Source organism: Piliocolobus tephrosceles, chromosome X (assembly GCF_002776525.5).
Source record: "Piliocolobus tephrosceles isolate RC106 chromosome X, ASM277652v3, whole genome shotgun sequence".
Lineage (NCBI taxonomy): Eukaryota > Metazoa > Chordata > Mammalia > Primates > Cercopithecidae > Piliocolobus > Piliocolobus tephrosceles.
In genome coordinates, this window is record NC_045455.1 from 85,144,269 (window position 1) to 85,165,157 (window position 20,889).

General features: G+C 45.8%; 1 protein-coding gene across 1 annotated transcript; it reads right to left on the reverse strand.

Annotated features, from left to right (window-relative positions):
* Positions 1–1,897: 1,897 nt before the first annotated feature.
* On the reverse strand, positions 1,898–20,411 carry MEDAG (mesenteric estrogen dependent adipogenesis). Its single transcript, XM_023208667.1, has 5 exons — positions 19,926–20,411; positions 8,839–8,948; positions 5,220–5,332; positions 4,501–4,786; positions 1,898–2,102 (listed from the first exon to the last, which is right to left on the reverse strand). Exons 1-5 carry the CDS (start codon positions 20,198–20,200, stop codon positions 1,978–1,980), a joined length of 909 nt encoding a protein of 302 aa, XP_023064435.1. The 5' UTR covers positions 20,201–20,411; the 3' UTR covers positions 1,898–1,977.
* Between the last annotated feature and the right edge of the window lie 478 nt (positions 20,412–20,889).

Genomic DNA, 20,889 nt, shown 5'->3' on the forward strand with positions numbered 1-20,889 from the left:
TTTGTGATAGTTACTAATAAAATACACTAGCACAGTGTATATTTCTTATAGGCAATCAGTAAAACTTTGCTGAGTGAATATTGAATGGGTGAATGCATTTTGTACAGATTTGACTGAAAAGAAGTTTTTTTTTTTTTTTTTTTTTTGAGACGGAGTCTTGCTCTGTCACCCAGCCTGGAGTGCAGTGGCCGGATCTCTGCTCACTGCAAGCTCCGCCTCCTGGGTTTACGCCATTCTCCTGCCTCAGCCTCCCGAGTAGCTGGGACTACAGGCGCCCGCCACCTCGCCCGGCCAATTTTTTGTATTTTTTAGTAGAGACGGGGTTTCACCATGTTAGCCAGGATGGTCTCGATCTCCTGACCTCGTGATCCGCCCGTCTCGGCCTCCCAAAGTGCTGGGATTACAGGCTTGAGCCACCGCGCCAGGCCGAAAAGAAGATTTTAATGGTGAAAGAGACTTTCCAGATTTTTAGTCCATTCCTGGGGTGATACTGATGGTTTTTCTCAATTCCACTGCTTAAAAAAAAAAAAATCTTCTTTGTCAATTTTGTGAATAGAGTTGCTGTTTCCTTTGGGAAGCATTTCATATTTGATATCCACGTAAAGTTTGTTTGCAGTGGTTAACTTAGCTTACTGTTAATACTCTTCATGTTTTACTGAGTGTAATAATAAATGTTTAACCTCTTCTGTTACTAAGTAGCATTCCCCTTCTCTTTTCTGAAAGATCAGTATCAAATTTTATTTCCTTTCTTCAAATACTTCATAGCCCTGTTCTTCCAAAGGCTCTTCTTGAGAAAGTGGCTATGAAAACCCACAATTCTTATTGTAATTCACTAAGTTACAAGGCAAATACACCACCCACAAACCACAATGGAAAGCTCACATGAAGCCTCAGTCATACATTTAATCAATTCTAGTTTGAATGCTAAGAAAAGTTTTAATTGTGAAAATGTGGTACATAATATTTCAAATATAAATGGAAGGATCATCAGTAGTGTTATCAAAATGCATAACACAGAAACTTTTTAAGAAAAGATAAAAAAAATTACACTCAGGACTTATAACTCTTCCTCATTATAAGCATATGTGATTCATTCATGCAGGTTTTTATATGTAGATAGGATTTTTTTCCTTTTCAAGAATTCCATTGTAGCCATGAGATGAAAAATGTACATGGTGATGGTATAGCTTTCTTCTATTTTGCTTTTAGTGTTAGGATTGCTAAAAGCTTATTTAAAATTCCCAACTGACATAATGTGCTTTCAATAAGGAGGACACTGCCTTGTCCACTACCCTTCCCCTCTCATTGTTCGGTACTATATCTCCTGGCTTCATTCTACATGGGTCACTTAGTTAAGAGGGAGGCCAAGGGAGTTCCAATTTCAGGCAGCGTGTGGCAGGGTTACTGTCCTAGCAACCTGGCTACTCCTCCAGTGAATCTCACAGTGAACGTTTCTCATAGGTGTCATATGGCAGGATGAAAAACACATTTGCCTTCTGGTGAAAGATGGCACAGGCTTTTGCCCAGCCAGGTTGGCAAGAGAACAGAACTCTTATCCCCTGGCGCAACAGGTTTGAGTTCAAGGGGTTGGATGCCCCAAGCAGACGGCCAAATCCTGATTTATGAAGTATGCTGGGTCAACAGCCAGTCAGACCACTCTCACACAGGCTGCCAGGAAAACTCTTCGGAGGAGTGTTCAAAGTAGAGAATATCCCCCAGCCCCACCCAATGCCATGGGACCAAGGCCTTTCCATCCTGGTAATCATAATCTTTAGGGGAATCAGCTGCCCTGGGAATCGCCTGCCAGGGCATCACATCCACAGAAGCAGAAGAGAGCAGCCCTCCGTAGAAGCCATGGAGGAGCCAGAGAGTGACACGCAGATGGAAGTACCTGCCTCCCACCTCCTACCCTCCCCCAAGCTCATAGTCTAGCACAAGCCTGGAGTGTAGGAGCAACTGCTAGAATATTCAGTCCAATCAGATAAATTGGTTGGGTGTCTCTTCAGATTCCAGAACACTTGGAAATGGTAATTCTGCCAAAAGAGGCTCTGTCAGAGACGATCTGGGTGACAGATTGCAGTTAAAAACGTCATCTATTGAACCTAAAAAACAGTAAACAAGGCATGCATTATTACTATCACTGAAAGAAAAAAACAAAAGCCAACAGTGCCTTTCAAAGTCATGCAACGTAACTATTTCAATAATTAATAGAGAATCCTGGCTTCCTCAGAAAAATTCAAAAGGCTAAACAGAAATGTGTTGCTTTTTCTTTATTAGTAGGACAAGATTGTCACTTGCTTTCTTGTGGGCTGGAGTAAACTTGCAATGAGCTTAACATACTCTTTCACACTTGAGGGCCAAAGGCTTACATTTTGGGAACAGTTACTGAGGACAGAGGCCAGTTTTTGCAGGGGATGGAGCCAGGTTAGCACCCTGGTGGCCCTGTGCTCTGCCTGTTGTGGTGCCAGGTTTGGACTGCGTGACAAGCAGGAGGTGCGTCTTGGCTGTGCTGTCTGCAGTGCATGATGACAGCTTCCAGGAAGGACCGTGCCACACTCCTCTGAAGTTGAAGTGGCCCCGGGGCCGGCTTAGAGTAAACTTTTAAGGAAGCTCTGCCTAACTTCAAATGTTCCTCGGTGTTCCAAAGATGGGGTGGACATTCCAGGCAGCCCACAGGACAGAAGGTGAGCCATGGTGAAACCGGAAAATTCTGCCCAGGCTGCTGGGGCTGATAGGTGAACTGAGGGGTGTCAGAGAAAGGCCCAGGCACATATGGCACTGCAGCAAAAGGGCCAGTGACTCATCCCCTCCAAAAGGATCAGAGTATAATCCTCCACATGATTGCAATGGAGCAGAACACAAAGGCATCTTTGTGAGGAACTCCCAGGCAGAGAAAGCTGAAACAACATGGGAAGAATAGAAAGACAGAGAGACAGAGAAAGAGAGGGGAAAGAGAGAGAAACAGACAGAGACAGAAATGGAGATGGAAGAGATGGAGACTGAAATGAAGACAGAGATGGAGAAAGAGCAGGAGAGAAAAACACACGGAGAGAAAGAGAAAGAGATAGAGAGACAGGGAGGAGGAAGGAGGGAAGGAGAGAGGAAGAGAGAAAGAGAGAGACCACGTCTAGGATAAGAAATAGCTAGTAGCAAGCATTTTTGTTGTAAACATTTGAAGAAAGAAACACAAGCTGTGGCCAGGCATGGTGGCTCACACCTGTAATTCCAGCACTTTGGGAGGCTGAGGCAGTTGGATCATTTGAGGTCAGGAGTTCAAGACCAGCCTGGCCAACAAGGTGAAAAACCGTCTCTACTAAAAACGCAAAATTATCTGGGTATGGTAGCACACACCTGTAGTCCCAGCTACTTGGGAGCCTGAGACACGAGAATTGCTTATGTCCAGGAGGAGGAGGTTGCAGTGAGCCGAGATGGCGCCACTGCACTCCAACCTGGGTGACAGAGCGAGACTCCATCTCAAAAAATGAAAAACACACACACAAAAAAGCAAAAAACACAGGCTGTAAATACAAGTAATGAGGACTCTATATTTTACAGGTGAACTCTGAGAATACCACAACTTCACAGAGACTGCTGGTTTTCTGCAATTAGCAGCAAGAGTCCTGACTCAGGGAAGTTGCTCTACAGTCCAGGCTAGCAAAAGACAGACGGAACGGTCTCTGCAGAAGACACCTCCAGACAAGCCGTGATTCATGCCACCTGCAGCCACAGGGGTGTCAATACAAAGAACTTGCCATATGTCATCAAGAGTGTTAAATGAAACCTTCTCAAGAGTTATTCTTTTGTGCTCTGTCCAAATCTGGAGAACCCTTCCAAATACAGTTAAAGACTGATATCTTGGCCGGGCGCGGTGGCTCACGCCTGTAATCCCAGCACTTTGGGAGGCTGAGGTGGGCAGATCACAAGGTCAGGAGTTCCAGACCAGCCTGGCCAACATGGTGAAACCCCATCTCTACTAAAAATACAAAAATTAGCCAGGCGTGGTGGCAGGCGCCTGGAATCCCAGCTACTCGGGAGGCTGAGGTAGGAGAAGCTGAGGCTTGAACCCAGGAGGTGGAGGTTGCAGAGAGCCAAGATCTTGCCACCGAATTCCAGCCTGGGCAACAAGAGTGAAACTCTGTTTCAAAAAAAGATTGATATCTTGACCACGCAGACCCCTCCCAACTCACCATTTAATAATTGCCAATAATATTTAAATGATCATTAATACTCATTTAAATTAATAATACTCTTTAAAGTTATTTTGGATTATACCACATAATATAATCCTGATGTCAGAAAACTTAAAGGGGCCCAAAAGGAAAAGTCACTACATTTGTTTTTGGTTATAAACATGTTGCACTTCTTATTTTCTGAATTTTGAAATCTATTTCCCTTTTATTAATAGGTCTTGCCTTTTGAATCAATTGACTCTCTTCCATTATTTTATTCTACCCTTTTATTTAACTACTTTCCACATGTCCTTGGGAATTTTTAACATACCTCTGGAAGTTACACTGAACTTTCGGTCCGAGAAACTGCTCCTTCGGATTAAAGGCTCACTCATTTTTTCCAGAAATAACTTAATCGTCTCCTTCTTTTCTGGACTTGTACTTGACAAATTCAGAACCTTTCCATTTACTTTTACAATGGAATTACTGAGCCCAAACCAATAGAAGAAATCAAATAATGCGTCAGCTTTGAATTCATATGCAAAGCTTAAGTTTTCTCCATTAACCACTTCATTTCCTGGGGGGAAGAAATTCTTCACTGCCTCTTGAAAATCAAACTGAAAGAGAGAGGAACATTGCATTGACTTCCTGGACATACGTATCCTGTTGACATTGTGGAACTAACAACCGCCCAAATATCAAAACATCATACCTCTTATTTCCCTTTCACTCTCACAGAGATTTTTAAACTGTTGTCTTTATTTTTTCTAACAAAACTTTGCATTTGCATCGTATTCCATCTAAAAATTCTGAACTGCTTGGCCAAAATTACATGTATTCTTACCCCATTTCGAATAGGTTGCTAAGAACTAAACTCATTTCATTGGTAGCAATAATGCTACTTCGAAAACAAGGTGTCTGGATGCACTTTGTTTTCTAAGGGCCATTCTCTTGGCCTAAGCCAGAGCAATAGGGCCTCAGTTCCTGCATGAAATGCACAAGCTCCTTCCAAGTAGTTGACATTCCTGGATTCAGACAGGCTAGGCTTACCTGAAGCCGGTAACTTTCTCCAATCACTGAGGAGATGACCATGTCCATCCCTTGCTCTATCTGTCTTCTTATCTTGGGGTGCCTTGTGTTCACAAGAAACGCATATGTCCTTTCTAGAAATTAGCAAGCAGAATTCAGAAACAAGTATGTCTATGTGACATAAGCATGCTTCTTAGAATTTGCTATAGCAGTGGTTCCCGCCTCATTTGGAGATTTTATTCATTTATAACCTTCCTCTCTGCTCCCTCACATCCTTACTACAAAGCCTCGCCAGATTTCTAGAAGTGTTTCTGAGAATTTTGCAGATTTGAAGGAGGTTCTGGGCCGCTATAAAGGCAGGCTAGACAATCAGCTCCCACAAGGCTGCGGTCTGTCACTGGAGTCTCAGAAATCAGAAATTCCACTCTATAATTATCACAGATGAGGAGCGTGCCTCCACAGCATGTATCCAGTGTGGGGAAGGAAAGTGAAAGATCGAGATAGCCGGTTTTCATGTTCCTGCCGTGCTGGATTTTTTCTTCTTCTTTTTCTTTTTTTTTTTTTAGACAGAGTCTCTGTCACCCAGGCTGGAGTAAAGTGACGCAATCACGGCTCACTGCAGCCTCAACCTCCTGGGCTCAAGTGATCCTCCTGCCTCAGCCTTCCGAGTTGCTGGGACCACAGGCATTCACACCACGCCTGGCTAATTTTTGTATTTTTTTCAGAGACAGGGTTTCATCATGTTGCCCAGGCTGGTCTTGAACTCCTGAACTCACGCAATCTGCCAGCCATGGCCTCCCAAAGTGCTGGGATTATAGGCATGAGTCACCATGACTTGCTAAGTATTCAAATCACAACTTGGCTCTTACAGAAACTTTCTTCTTTGAATAAGAAAATTTGCAAAGGTCAGGAAACAGGGCTGCTCCATGCTTTCCACCTCCACCCCTACCCCCACCCCATGCCCTGCTCTCCCCATTCTCTCCAGGGACCAGACATGCTTCTGACAAATGGCTAGTCTAGGGTTCTATGGACCAAGACAACTGGAGGTTGATTCTTCTCCCTGCCGCTACCTCTAACACAATCCCAAGTGGGAAACATCTCCCTCTCATTGTTTAAATAATACCATGTGTCTGTCCTGGCAGACAGATTTTTTGGTTGTTGATTGATTAGTTTGGTTTGGTAACCCCTCTTGTCCAATTCTGCATGATTTAAGCCAAAAGAAGGTTGTTTACTCATTAGGAAATACAAAATATTAAATATTAGTAACCAGCGACCTCTTAACTTTTCCAGTCCCCAGCATCAAGTTCCATCGACTTAATTACTCAGTCCTTGGTCTAAGGAGACACATAGATATCTGTGTTCTCCTCCATTTAACAGCCAGGGACCAGCCACTGTGTGATTTTTAGAACTCAATGTTTTATACTGGCTTTGAGATATCTCAGAGACAAACCTTTGGTCCACCAACAGCAAGTGTTTACGTCCTCAAGGGAGGCATTTTAAACTAACCTTATTTATCTTGTTTTTCTTACCCATGTTTTACTTTCTCCCAAATTATTTTTTGGGCACTTTAGATATAAGCTGCCTTATATCCTCTTTAACACAATAGATAAACAAAGTAAGCAAACTGCTTGATACCTTGAGTTAAATCTCACATAAACCACACCAACACCTCTGGGCTCATTCTATACTCATGGCCAGCACACTCCACAGTTGTGCTGATGGGGGAGGTGTATGCTGCCTAACTCGAGAGGCTGTCGCTCACATGTAAAGACATTATTTGTATATTATGACAAACTTGTGGGAAGCATTAGTAATCATCTTGAGGAAATGGTAGCTTTTTCTGATTTGCACAAAGTGCAGTTTAAAATAACAGCAAGACTGGACATATTGCCTTAATCACAATTTTGCAATTTAAAATTGATCGTCTTAAGCTTTGTGTCATGGAGCCTCTCCATTTTACGGCTTTTATCACAATTAACTAGTACCGGGTTTCTGGATTTCTGCTGTGGCGATTCATTACATTATAGCATGCCTCAGACACACGCCTCCTTCCATAATAGCTGTTCGACAGCTTCATACATTCTGTAGGCTACCTACAAATTCCTCCTTGTACCACTACCTATACTTTCATTAAAATGTTAAAATGAAGAGGGCTCTTACTCTTTTTTTAGATTCCTCCTGAGTGATGGATGCAGGAGGTGTACTTGATACAGCTGTGAATTACATTCCTAGAGAACTATCTGACTTTCTGGTTATAATTAAGCCAAGGAACACGTGGGCTTCAGATGTTCTAATGAGCATTTCTTGCTACTGGGCGTTCTGTTCCTGGCCTCTCCTGCAGAAAGAGCATGGTGACTTTTTACCGTCAAATGAGCAGAGAGAGCTCCACAAATCTGAATGAGAGTGAATGTTTGGGCAAATCTATTTGAAATTCGCAGATCGTTTCTTAGTCCCTTGGACTCATTTTAAGAATGTTAGTTAGAAGCAAGTTTAAGAAATTCTACTTCTATTACAGAACGTTATGCCCATGACTTCCCCCACATATCATTCTGAGCAGGCGGAGGAAGGCAAAATGGAGACGTTTTCATACTGAAATTTGGTTTAATATAGTTGTTACCAGCTAATCTAATTTCTTGGAAGAAACAATAAAGAGATGTGTCTAAACACGACATTCCAACATCATAGCATGAAACAGAAAAGCATCCACAACTGCTATTTATTTTCTTAGTTTCCTCATCTATGAAACGGGAATAGTGTAAGTACCTCCTACGTGGGATAATTATGCATCCTAGTCTGCCCGGGTCAGTTTAGACCTTTATCCCAGAATAATTATTGATAGTAGTGATGTTCATGTTCATAACGTCCTCAGTTGATAAGCCCTACAAAGTTGTGCTGATCCATTACATTAGAGCACTTCTTAGACATAGTGTTTGATATGTGGTAGAGCATGTTATATATCATCCTCATCACTCTAGTCATTTCTGCAACCTCCAAAGTCTCAGAAAGTCAGATCACTTCCCGCCTAGGCAGGAAGTAGAAAAGAAACCACCCAGACAGGTAGCTTCTGCCCTAGGATCATTGAGGGGTTTGTTCTGCAGGCCTGTGCTGTGCTTCAGGTGGCCTCACACACCAGGCTCCTTGCTGTCCACCTCGTCACTAGCTGATTTCTGCCCTGCTCATCAGCATGCCTCAGTCCACACCCCAGCCCAGTTTGGTCCCAGCGAGGACCAAACCAAAACTATTTAGATACTGATATGGTTTGGATTTGTGTCCCTGCCCAAATCTCACGTCGAATTGTAATTCCCAGTGTTGGAGGAGGGGCCTGGTGAGAGGTGACTGGATCATGGGGGCGAATTTTCCCCTTGCTGTTCTCATGATAGTGGGTGAGTTTTTGCTAGATCTGGTTATTTAAGAGTGTGCAACACCTGCCCTTCCGCTCTCTTCCTCTTGCTCCATGTAAGACGTGCCTGCTTTCCCTTCACCTTCCAGCATGATTATAAGTTTCCTGAGGCCTCCCCAGAAGCAGAAGCCTGTATAGCCTGCAGAACCATGAGCCAATTAAACCTCTTTTCTTTATAAATTACCCAGTTTTAGGTATTTCTTTACAGTAGTGTAAGAATGGACTAATACAGATACTTACCTTTTGAGGTGTCTTTTTTGGTCTGTACATTAATAAAGAACAACATTGGTTTGCTCAGTATAGTTTCCCTGTAGTCTTTATAATCACAGTAGTTGGTCAGTTCCACATACCTATGAAAAAGCAGAGATCATTGCAAATGTAACATACCGTTTCATCTAAGTTAGGAAGGGGATGTACTGGACAGGTATCTGCCACAGCCACAGACCTTGGAGGGAAGTTCCTTGAAATGTGTCCTTACAGAGGTCACTGTATAAGTGAATCTTTCTGGTCATGGCTGATTGGCTGAAGGATCAGAGTGCAGCCCACAGGCAGCCATGGTCCTGGGGGGTGTCCTGGCATCGATGCTTGGCTCTCAGATTTTACCAGATGATCATCAGTATCATCTGTCATTTGCGCTAAAAGGGTTCATTTGAAGCAATAAGAGCTCTAAGTCCCTCTGAATTGAGAACGAATTCGACTTAAGTAGAATTAGCTAAACTTTCTCCAGTGGAGTCACCCTGTCTAACTTGTGGGCCTAGAATTTTCCTTTCCTTCTCCCCACTTCCCCTACTATTCCCAAGATAAACCAGCCCCCTCCATAGATTACCGAATCAACCAATATTCATATGAACTATTACTAATTCACATCTCCCCTATGCTGAGCTTGTGTAATTAAAAAACTAAAACAACTGATGTTGGACTTTTCACTACATCCTTGTTAAATTTAGCCTTTTTGGTTTTCATTCATTATTCTCATTTAGGAAGATCTTTCTGAATCCTGACTCTGTCATCTAGCATGTTAGCTTTCTCCCCTGCCCTTCACATCTTCCAAGCAGCCTAGCTACGTCCCTATCTGCATTGTTGATAAAAAGGTCCAAGTGCAGATTAGCTTCCTTCAAGAAGCTGGCTGATTTTCTAACTAAACCCAAACTCAGATGCCATGTGGATGTAGGCAAGCTGAATGGCCCCCAGCGGGCTGAAGGATGCGTTTGCCGCAGTCTCTCTGAAACATGGAGCTGGTTCCCCATTGACACAGCTGCGAGCATCTGCACGGAGCGAATGGCTGGCTGAGCTGAGCACGCGGGCTGCCTTTTGCTACACCACAGCGTGTTTGTTTCTTATATCTAGTCATCAGCAGAGACAGCTCCAAGCAATTCTTTCTGGCTGGTTGTCTTTCCAGTGCCTGACATGAAAATCACAGCCTTGGAGAGAAAACAGCCGCTGCAGGGAGTGGTGGCCACAGTATTCTCAGCATCCCTCCCCTGCGTCCACTTCCCAACACCCCTTGGAGGGGCCAGCACACAAGACAGTGACCAGGGCATGTGTCAGGAGCACGCGAGAGAATATCTACCCTGAGGCAGGAAAACACAGCTTCCACTTGACTGTCTCCCAGCTTGGTTTCTTAGAAATCTATGTCATTATCTTTCTGCTGGGATTGTCAGACCTGATTTTGAGAGCATTTAAAACCTGACCCCTGATGGAGCCTCTAAAATGCTTCCTGCCTTCTATTTCACCAAGATTTTAAAGCAGTCTCCACCTCCCGCCACATCTGTAGTGGTGGCTGCTTGGGGGCTGTTCCTGGGGTTGGGAGGGAACATGGGGCTGCAGTGTTCCAGAGAAGAAAAAGGCCGGTGTGGAACTTGATGCTCACGGAGTGGGTGAGGATGGCAGGAGTAGAGGAGAGGATGATGGGAATGGAGGAGGGGCGCTGGGGTGTTACAAGGGAATGGACGGCCAGGTAAGAGAATGTAGACCCACACAGGGCGTTGGTATGGTTCTTCCTTCACCCCTCCCCCGCCCTCATCCTCACCGGGGCAGACCAGGAGAAAGGGGGTAAGACGGGGGAACCTCAGGAGACTGAGGGGAGTGGTGCTGGTGTTGCACATCAGCTGGGAGAGAATTTTCCTGCCCTTTTTATCCCAGTTGACCAACTGCCAAAAGTTACTGGAGAAAGAAAGCAAAGGAGAAGGTGGGAAAAAGAAAACCACCATTTGCTGGGCTCATTCATTCATTCACTCAGCAGCTTCATTGAATCCTGCTGATGAGCCGGACACCAGGTGAGCATTTACATGTGTCTCATTGCCTTATCATGCTGGAGGGGCTCAGAGCCCAGGAAGGGGGCAGTGGAAAGAGGCAGTGCAGGGTGCCCCTGTGCTTGCCCATCCCTCTTGCCATCCATCTATTCAGCTGCCAAACGCCCGGCACAAATATAGATATTTCAGAATTACTAATGCAAATATTGCTTCTACATGTTGAATATTTATCATAGTTGCTGAAGTTATCATTAGGCAGGCAGGCAAGAGTGGCTTGGGAAGCGGGTGAAGAGAAGGTGAAGTCTTGGCTACACGGTGGGGTGAGGATATAGGTAGAGAAAAGAAAAAGAAAACCCCTGTAGCAAAAGAGGAAGAAAAGGGCAAGTCTGGTTTACATAAACATAAAGAGATAGCTGGGCGATGCGGGGGCAGGGGCAGGCTCTACCTGTGACCCACTGCAGGCAGGTTTCCCTTTCTCCTACTACCCTGTTTACACGGAGTTCAGTCATGGTCATTTTAGCTCCTTTAGTATATTCCTCAGGTGATTCCTCTATTCTCTCAATATCTGGAGTCCAATTGTCATTCTTAATGGAAAGCGCATGGCATTTGTGTACAATGCATGCAGAGAATCTGCAGTTTTGATGCCTTTTCTGATGACACAAATACCAGTACAGTATTTCCTTCTGCATACAAAATTGATTGATAGCTGATGGGTCGGTGGTCCCACAGATAAAAATCTCAATTTACAAATGATCTCTGGTTCAGAGAATAATCAGTTTTCCCTGGAATTTGGTGGAAGGTTTTTCCGAATGCTACTGGGCTCAAAGAGCGGGTATTTGGCATGGTCCCAGAAGGAAACCTGCTGGATAGCCACATGTTGAGTGTAATCTATGACCCACACATGAGCTATCCATTTTTGAGCCTGAATTTCATAAAACACCTTGGATAATAAAACTACATGCAACATAATTTAATCTGCCTTTGATGATTCAGGGGTACTTGAATTTCAGCTCCTTAACAGGCTGTAAACCTCATCACAGCACATGCCAGTTATCACTGTACCACAGATGTGTGAAAACACTGCTTATAGAAGATCTCTGATGCCAGAATCTACAGACAAGAGATTGTGGCAAGATCCCTACTTAATAAGCTCCCTATCTCTAACCAGACCACAGATAAGGAATACCTCATAAATTCATCCATCCCCAGCCTCCCGGTTATGGTCCAATTGTTAAACACCTTGAAATTCCATTGAAATAAATAAATGTGAGCATTCACTAAAATACAATAAGATCAGAGAATTCAGTTGTTAAGGGGCACAGATATTTAAGTTTCTGACATGTCATCACTGCTTTTAGTTTAAGACTATCCTTACTAGATTATATTAGGGACTAGTTAGTTATTCGATCTTCTTTGTTTGTGTGTTGTTTGTTTGTTTGTTTGTTTTTTGAGATGGAGTCTCACTCTGTCTTCCAGGCTGGAGTGCACTGGCACAACTTTGGCTTACTGAAACCTTTGTCTCCCAGGTTCAAGCAATTCTCCTGCCTCAGCCTCCCAAGTAGCTGGGATTACAGGTGCACACCACCATGCCCAGCTAATTTTTGTATTTTTAATAGAGACAGGGTTTCACCACATTGGCCAGGCTGCTCTTGAACTCCTGACCTCAAATGATCTGCCTGCCTCAGCCTCCCAAAGTGCTAGGATTACAGGCATGAACCATCACACTGTGCCTTTAATCATAGATATTTCAGAATTACTAATGCAAATATTACTTCTACATATTGAATATTTGTCATGGTTGCTGAAATTATCATTAGGAATGAAAAGCAAACACTTTAAGATAGGCTCTTAAACTCTCATTTCTTCATTGCTTTATCCTGGCCCCAAAATGCTTCTGGGGTGAAAGTTTCTAAGCTTGGCTTCAATCCAAAGATTAAAAGGCAGGACAAGTCTGGGCGTGGTAGCTCACATCTGTAATCCCAGCACTTTGGGAGGTCAAGACAGAGGATTGTTGAGGCAAGGAGTTATAGACCAGCCTGGGCAACATAGTTCCGGACCAGCCTAGGAAAACCTTGCCTCTACAACAAATTTTTAAAATTAGCGAGGTGTGGTGGTGCGTGCCTATACTCTTAGCAACTCAGGAGGCTGAGGTGGGAGGATTGCTGGAGTCCAGGAATTCCAGGTTGCAGTGAGCTATGACTGTACCACTGCACTCCAGCCTGGGTGACAGAGCAAGACCCTATCTCAACAAACAAACAAACAACCCAAAGCAACCAACCAACCAAAAAAAAAAAAAAAAAAAAAACCCAGCAGGACAATGTAATGGGAAGCACAGTATTTCAAAATAAGATTGAATTCATGTCCTAATTTGCTGGCTATGTGAATTCAATTCCAGAGCCACAACTCACTGTGACCTTGAGGGGCTTCTTTAACCTTCTGCACCTGTTCACTTATCTGTGGAAAGGGCATAACAGTATTTTTTTTTTCTCTCATGATGAGTAAATGCAGTACATGCAATGTGGACATATGAATTTGAACCCATAGTAGATGCTTAACAAACATCATGAGCGTCTCTAATCCTGGCCAACTTGGCAAACCCATAGGATGAACTTCTGTAAACTTCTGACTCCCACCCAGGGCTGTGTTCATTTAAGTTCCCAGGAAATTAGGAAAATATCAGCATCTGATAAATGAGCAAGAGTTGCTCCTTCCTTGTTCCAATTTCTTTCCTTATTTTTTCAGTTTAGGAGGCTAAAGGGAACAACTTAATGACAGCAACATCTGAAAAGGAGGACCAAAAAAGAGCATTGTGTTTTGCTTCTAGCAAATCAGGAGTCACTGAAAGATGGCCCACCTCTAAGACACCCACCTTTCAAAGCTGCCCCAAATTTCCCTTGGCTCTAACAATTTCTGCTCAATGACAAATAGGAATTCAAATCCCCCATGAACTCCATCAAAGGGTGGAGTGTGTGTGTGTGTGTGTGTGCGCGTGTGTGTTCATTAAAAAAATATATGGACAGTTGAGCAGAGACAGAGACGAACACACACTGCAATGGTCTGTGTAGGAGGCCCAGCAACTGCTTGCCACCTTCGTAATTCTCTGCTGTGGTAGATATATACCCAATTTTTGGTGACCATCTAGGATGTTCGTGAGATACTTGGACCCAGGTTAAGAGTCCTTGCTCTATTAATTAATTAGTTCTTTTTAACTCAACAAATATTTTCGTAAACTCACGTTGTGTTTACGACATGGGCGAAAACCCTGATCTTGAAAGAAAAAAAATAAATACAGATCTTGCCGTAAATCCTACAAAATAGGACAAATATTTTCAAGTAGGTTCTGGAAGGAGCTTTAGGGCTGGTGGCCATCACTAAACCTTCCCACTATGCTAGATTTCCTTAGTTTACTTAGTAGGTATGTGCTTGTAAAAAGTGTGTTCCAGCCTGCCTGTCCTCATTTTAACTAAGCAAAAACTTGCAGAGCCATTTTACTCTTGGGGGAAGCAGGATGCCCCTGCCATGACTTTCCAGTGTCAGCTTGATCGCCTTACACAGAGTCTCGCCCTAATCTCTTTTCCCTTCTTCCCTCCGCCTTCTGCCCTAGTTCTAGTGAAACAAAGCAAAATTTTTAGACTTCTTACTCTAATGTCTGTGGCTCACACAGACATGATTCAAGGGTACACATGTTCATGCATTCATTCCTTAAGGAATTGTTGACACTTAGTGTGTGTGAGACTCTGATGGGGGCAGAGGATGATTCATTCATTTATGCATGCAAGGAATGATTACTGAGCACCTCCTGTGTGCTGGGCACTGGGGACACGGAGATGAGAAAGGGAATAGCCTTGCTTCTAAGAAGCATACAATCTCCTAGGGAGACAGATGAGAAAACACACGATTTTGGTATGAAATTATGAATGTGTAACCTTCTTGCTCAAAGTGTGATCCCTGGACTAACAGCACTGGAATCACCTGGCATGATGAAGAATCTGGGGCTCCCCCCAGAATCAGTCAGAATCTGTGTTTTAACAAGGTTTCCAGGAGACTTGTATGCTTATTTAAAGTTTGAGAAGCACTGGTCTAAGACATGGTCCCTTCTATTCATAGGCTTGCAAACTGGTAAATCATTCAAACATACTAACGCCAAAGAAATGCATAGTTCTCTGTATTCATGTGTCCAGGCTCCACTGGGTTCTCTCCTTGTCTGTTAAGCCAAAGGGAGCAAGTCAGGAGGGGCGGGGGGTTAGAGCCATGTATTGGGGTGAGATGGGTAGTAGGAGAGAGATTGTCCTGTCAAGCCAAACAACCCGCAAGGGTTGGACAACAGCAGGGGCAGGGGCACCCCAGGAGGAGTCACAGTCTAGCTCATCCATGGGGACTACAGGATGGCTGCATGCAGGCAGGCAGGCAGGTAGGTGGCAAGGACCAGGGGAGCTGAGAATAGAAAGGAGACCCAAGTGTGGCTGCAAGTCCAGAGCCTGGCTCTGAAGAAGGCAGGCAGGAGAGAAGGCTGGGAGGCACATCGCTGTGGAGTCATCAGATCTGAGTGTGATTTTTGTCTCTGTGACCTCAGCTAGTGTTTTAACCTTGCAGACATTCATTTTCCTCACCTACAGAATCTGGCTAACAAAAGGTACCCCATGAATGGCTAAGAGATTAAACAATGTGTGTAAAGCTCTTGGCTTCTGGTACTGCTTCAGTATTATTACTAATTACCACTTTATAGTTGAGGAAATGGAGTCCCATGGACAGTAAGTAAATTTCCCAAGGTCATTCAGCTAGTAAAGAGCAGGGCCCTTCCTCTAGACTGACTCCTAAAAATCTCACAGCTCAATGCATGCATGGTTACTATTCCACCAACATCACTATGTGTCCTGCTAAGGGGCTGCTGTCCTAAGCAGATTGCTACATCTAAGACCACATTTTCCAACCTCCCAGCCTCAAGTCGAACTCTCTTCTGAGAACTGGGCCTGAGCTGGCAGACAGAGCCCAGCACCTCCCACTGCGGGATGGAGGTGAGGCTTCCCCCAGGAAACTTCCAAGTGTGTTCCAGCCTGCCTGTCCTCATTTTAACCCCATGAGTGCCACTTCACCTCACCTGCATTCTCCGCCCTGAGTACTTGTGATTGTCACCCACCCAGGAGCAGGTCACAGCTCTGCTTTTAGTGGCTTCTTTAAAATCACTGCACTTACTTCCTTTTGTAGGCTGATTGTACAAGATATGCACTAGCTGACATAATTCCTGTTATTTATTTGTAGATTCAGGAAATGAGTGATAAAGCAAGATTATTTCAGGTTCGAAGTAATTTGCTGAAAGCATAAGTTCTCCTGGTTCTACTGGTCCTCCCACTTAGCAACATCTTACCTAGGTAAATGACTTAAGCTCTGAGTCCTAATGCTTACATCTGTAAAAAGGAGCAATAGTGCGAACTTTGTAAACTTTTATGAGCTAAGAGCTGAGAAATACTTTGCACCATTCAAGTAAATTGTTAGTACCCACCATTACTATTGTATTTATTTTTATTCCCCAAGCAGCTTCTTTCACGCTAGGGGAGCACCAAAAAGAAGGGACTCCAGGTCTTCTTTGCCAAACGTTTGCCATTATACTTCACCAAGAGGCTGCTTTATAGGAAAAATAGGTGTGTGTGTGTGTGTGTGTGTGTGTGTGCACGCGTGTGTGTCACAGTTAATGGTAATTTTGACTTTTAAGTATTGAATGAATAGCTCCCCGAATGACCATTACCCACATCTTGTGTCCTGAGCACGTTGTGTTTACGACATGGGCGAAAACCCTGATCTTGAAAGAAAAAAAAAAATAAATAAAGATCTTGCCGTAAATCCTACAAAATAGGACAAATATTTTCAAGTAGGTTCTGGAAGGAGCTTTAGGGCTGGGGGCCATCACTAAACCTTCCCACTATGCTAGATTTCCTTAGTTTACTTAGTAGGTATGTGCTTATAAAAATGTTCAAATATTAGAAAATGAACCTAAGTGGTGCTGCTAAAATCGTCCTCTTGCTCTCTTAACAAGTGAATCATCTGAAAGTCAAGGTTGGTGGCTCTTAGCCTTTCGGGGTTGCTTGGAAAAGGGCCTCATGAAAGCCACAGTACACACATGTGAGGTCCCAGAAAGAAATTCTAATTACACCAGGGGCTTATCCCGTATGCCGAAAATATTTGTTGAGTTAAAAAGAACTAATTAATTAATAGAGCAAGGACTCTTAACCTGGGTCCAAGTATCTCATGAACATCCTAGATGGTCACCAAATATTGGGTATATATCTACATTTCTGGGGAATCTACATACAATTCTCAAAAGTTCTATGGTCCAAAATGATTAGGAATCATTCTGCCTTTTGGGATCCCTGGCCATCTCGGTGGCTGTTTTGGTTAGAGGCCATCCCACACCCAAGGCCAGAATATGTTGGCCACAAAGAAGATGAAAAGTCACTGGAGTCCATCCACTCCAGGCTCCAACCCACTAAGAAGGGTGGAAAATACAAGCTGGGGTAAGCCAGCTCTGAAGATGATAGACAAGGCAAAGTGAAACTGGTCATCCCCACCAACTGCCTGGCCTCGAGGAAATCTGAAATACAGCACTAAGCCACACACTCTCAAAACTGCCATCTACCACTCCAGCAGTAATAACATTAAATTGGGCACAACATGTGGAAAATACCATAGGAAGGGCACCCTGGTGTCACTGATCCAGGGGATTCTGAGACTTTTTTTTTTTTTTTAGACAGGGTCTCACTCTGTTGCCTAGGCTGGAGTGCAGTGGTACCATCTTGGCTCATTGCAACCTCCACCTCCAAGATTCAAGCCATCCTCCTCCCACCTCAGCCTCCTAAGCAGCTGGGACCACAGGTGCATGTCACCACGCCCAGCTAATTTTTGTAGAGAGGAGGTCTCACTATGTTGCCCAAGCTGGCCTCAAAGTCCTGGACTCAAGCAATCCGCCTGCCTCAGCCTCCCAAAGTGCTGGGATTACAGGCATGAGGCACTGCACCTAGCCCTGAGATCTTTAGAAGCATGCCAGAACAGACTGGTGAAAGAAAATCAGGCAAATCTTTAATAAAACTGGCCAGAGCTTATTTTTCAAAAAGAAGGAAGGAAGGGAGGGAGGGAAGGAGGGAAGGAGGGAGGGAGGGAGGGAGGGAGGGAGGGAGGCAGGAAGGTTGTATGCTATCCCTAAAGCCAAGACAACTGGGCAAATTTGGCAGCTCAGAGGAGTGAAACTTTAGATATCTCAGTTCTGGCTTCAGTGTGCCTCCCACCTCCTGATTCACAAGGGCAGAACCTCTCACTGCTGCCCACAACCCAGTCCTCTCCCTCTGCCTAGAAGGCTGTCTCCATTTAGACCAGATTCCCTCCTGGCCATCCTTCAGGACTGCACACTCAGTTATAAAAGCCTCCTTCCCTGCCTGAGGACAATAGATAGCTCCTTCCATCACCCAAATTATTTTTGGAGGCTCCTTGCTATTTCCCAGGTACAAAAGCCCTCACAGTATTGCTTATACAATGATAGCCTATTATTTGTTGGTTTGTATTTGCACCCTGTCTATGTTACCTGGTCATTGTGGCCCAGTTGTTTATTCTAGATTCAAAGCTGTCACGGAATCACCGCTGTTTAATTTTCTTTTGTGTAGGAGGTGTTCAAAGCGAAAGTTAGATGACAGACTTCAAAATCATTTCAGATTCTGCAGCACTGTTTGCTACAATTAGGAGAACTGGTTCTGTCAAAAGACTAACCTATGGCTTCAGTTAATTCTGGACATTTTTATTTTTCATACCCTGTTCTCAAATACAATGGATAGCTTCTTTTTAAATCTGTGCACATCTGATTTCTGACTCAGTTCCTCCCACAGTCCTCCACTTATGGTTTGGGATTGGAATTTTCATTTCACTAAGAAAGGGAGAAATTCTTGCTGGGAAATGGTTCTTCAGGCATTCAGAGCCCTCACTATCTCTGTCTGGAAAAGCAAGGTTTTTTTCCCCAGAAGTTTTGAAGACTGCACGTTCAATATCTCATTTTGTTTGCTTGCCTCTCTTGGCTCCCTCCTACCCACAGGGTGCCACAGCACGCTGTCTTTCCCAGTAGCAAAGGCACTGTGTCTCGAAAGCTGGCTATCTTATTCATCTCTGAGTCAAACTCTAGACCATGCTTGCCTCTTCAGGCACTCAGCGCTCTCAGCACAAATGTAACAGGGCTTTGCCCTCCAGGCCCTTGCCAAGGGTGACCTCTGGAGGTCTGAGGCCATGTGGAATCAGGCCTGAAGTGCCCTCCTTTACCCCGTGGCACCAAAGCCTGCTTCAGATGGCTGGGCCACATCCTGCCGGCTTCATGTCTGCCAAGAAGAGCTTGGGGGCACTTTGGCCACAACAGTCAAGCATCCTGGGGGCCTCCTTCCAATTAAGGCCCGTAGGTTTCACACTTACTTCCCCAGAACTTATCTGTGCCTTCCACAGCCCACATGGCCCCAGTCTGGACTTTCAGGGCCTTTGTTCCCTTCTCAGTTCAGTTTATTTGTTTATTTTTGAAACACGAAGGGAGACCAGAGATGGGAAACTTTGAGCTTTTGCATGCTTCTCCACTCGGTCTCCTCACTGGAGGGGGCTGGCGGTGCTCAGAATGGTTCATGCTCCCTGCTCCCCACAGCCACCCATGCTCCAAAGCCAGGATGTGAGTCTCGCAGCGCTGCAGACAGCCCCTAAAGGGTGTGCCCCCAATTTGAGCTCATCTGACCCAGTTAAGGAGCCAGAATGGGAGAAGCATCCGCCAGTCATGAGCTCTGACTTAGGGCCCCTGCCCTCCCCCTCGCGCCCGGGGCCTGATGCCCTTCTGAGCCGCTTCAATCAGCAGCTGCAAAATATCAGTGCAAGAAGCAGAAGAACCAGGGCGAGCGTGCAGGCTCCCGGTGATGGAAGCAGAAGGAAAGTCTAGAAGCACACGGAGTAGTGGGCCACGCGGGGACGCAGGCGGCGAGGAGAGCCCAGGCTCCCAGAGACCGCAGCCGGGTGGAGGCGTCAGCGGGTACCAGGTGACCGGCTGGGGCGCGCGATGAGGCCACCCACCTCTTGATGTAGCTGCTGAGGCGGTAGAGCTGCCCGTCCAGGCGCACGAGGCCGTCGCCGAAGACGTTGAAGCCCCCCCGCGCCGCCGGCTCCCCGGGCCCGGCCACCACTAGCTGGTCACCGCGCAGCTGGAAGGCACCCGGCTGCAGGCGCAACAGCTGTGCCAGCGGCAGCAGGGCCAGCTCGCAGTCGCAGGTCCACAGGCTGCGCAGCTCCCCAGACGAGATGGAGGTCAGGCTCGGCCTGGCCACCGGCTCGCAGGCCGCCCCCGCCATGCCCGCGTCGTTGGTCCTCACACCGCCTGCTTCCGTCCCGTCCCTGCTTCCCCCAGCCAGCACTTGATGGTTCCCAGGAGCGGCAGGGCGCCCTGCCTGCGCCAGCTGCGCCCGGGGTGCGGAGGGGGTCGGTCTGCCCGCCTGGCCGGGACGCGGTGGCCGCTCAGGTGCCAATCCGACCACCCGGACGGCCCCTCCCAAGCAGCCACTCGCTGGGAGCCCTGCAGGCGCCGCGCGGAGAAAGCCGCCCCGGCGCAGCGCGGCCCCTTTTATCCACCCTCCCGACGCCCGCCTCGCCCCTGCCGGCCCACGGCCACGACCCCAGAGGCTCCGGGCGAGTTATCATCGTCTCATAACTTGGCATGCTCGTGTCTGTTCGCAGCCAAGGCTTAGTCATCCCCCTGGGGTCCGCTACTCAACACCAGGGCTGGCCCCCGCCCTGCCTGGCGGACTCTGCCGGAGATTGGAGGTGGGGAGAGTCCTCCCCGAGTTCCCAGGCCCTGCCTCTGGTGGGCGGCAGGGCGCACAGCACCCACCCTTGCCGAAGACTCCACACCCCTGGTGTTGATTGGAGAAGAATGCGAGGGCTCTCGCCCCACCCACTCCACCTGGGACCCAGAGGCTGTCAAAAGGCCAGTGCTAGAACTCCGATCCCCACCTCAGTACCAGACCTCTCACTCAGCCTCAGT

Excerpts from the sequence above, each read along its gene's own strand:
- MEDAG (XM_023208667.1), bottom strand. The coding sequence starts at position 20,200 with ATGGCGGGGGCGGCCTGCGAGCCGGTGGCCAGGCCGAGCCTGACCTCC. Across the intron at positions 5,333-8,838 it reads CAAAAAAGACACCTCAAAAG|AAAGGACATATGCGTTTCTT; the intron begins GTAAGTATCTGT and ends GCTAATTTCTAG. Across the intron at positions 2,103-4,500 it reads GTTCAGTGTAACTTCCAGAG|GTTCAATAGATGACGTTTTT; the intron begins GTATGTTAAAAA and ends ACTGTTTTTTAG.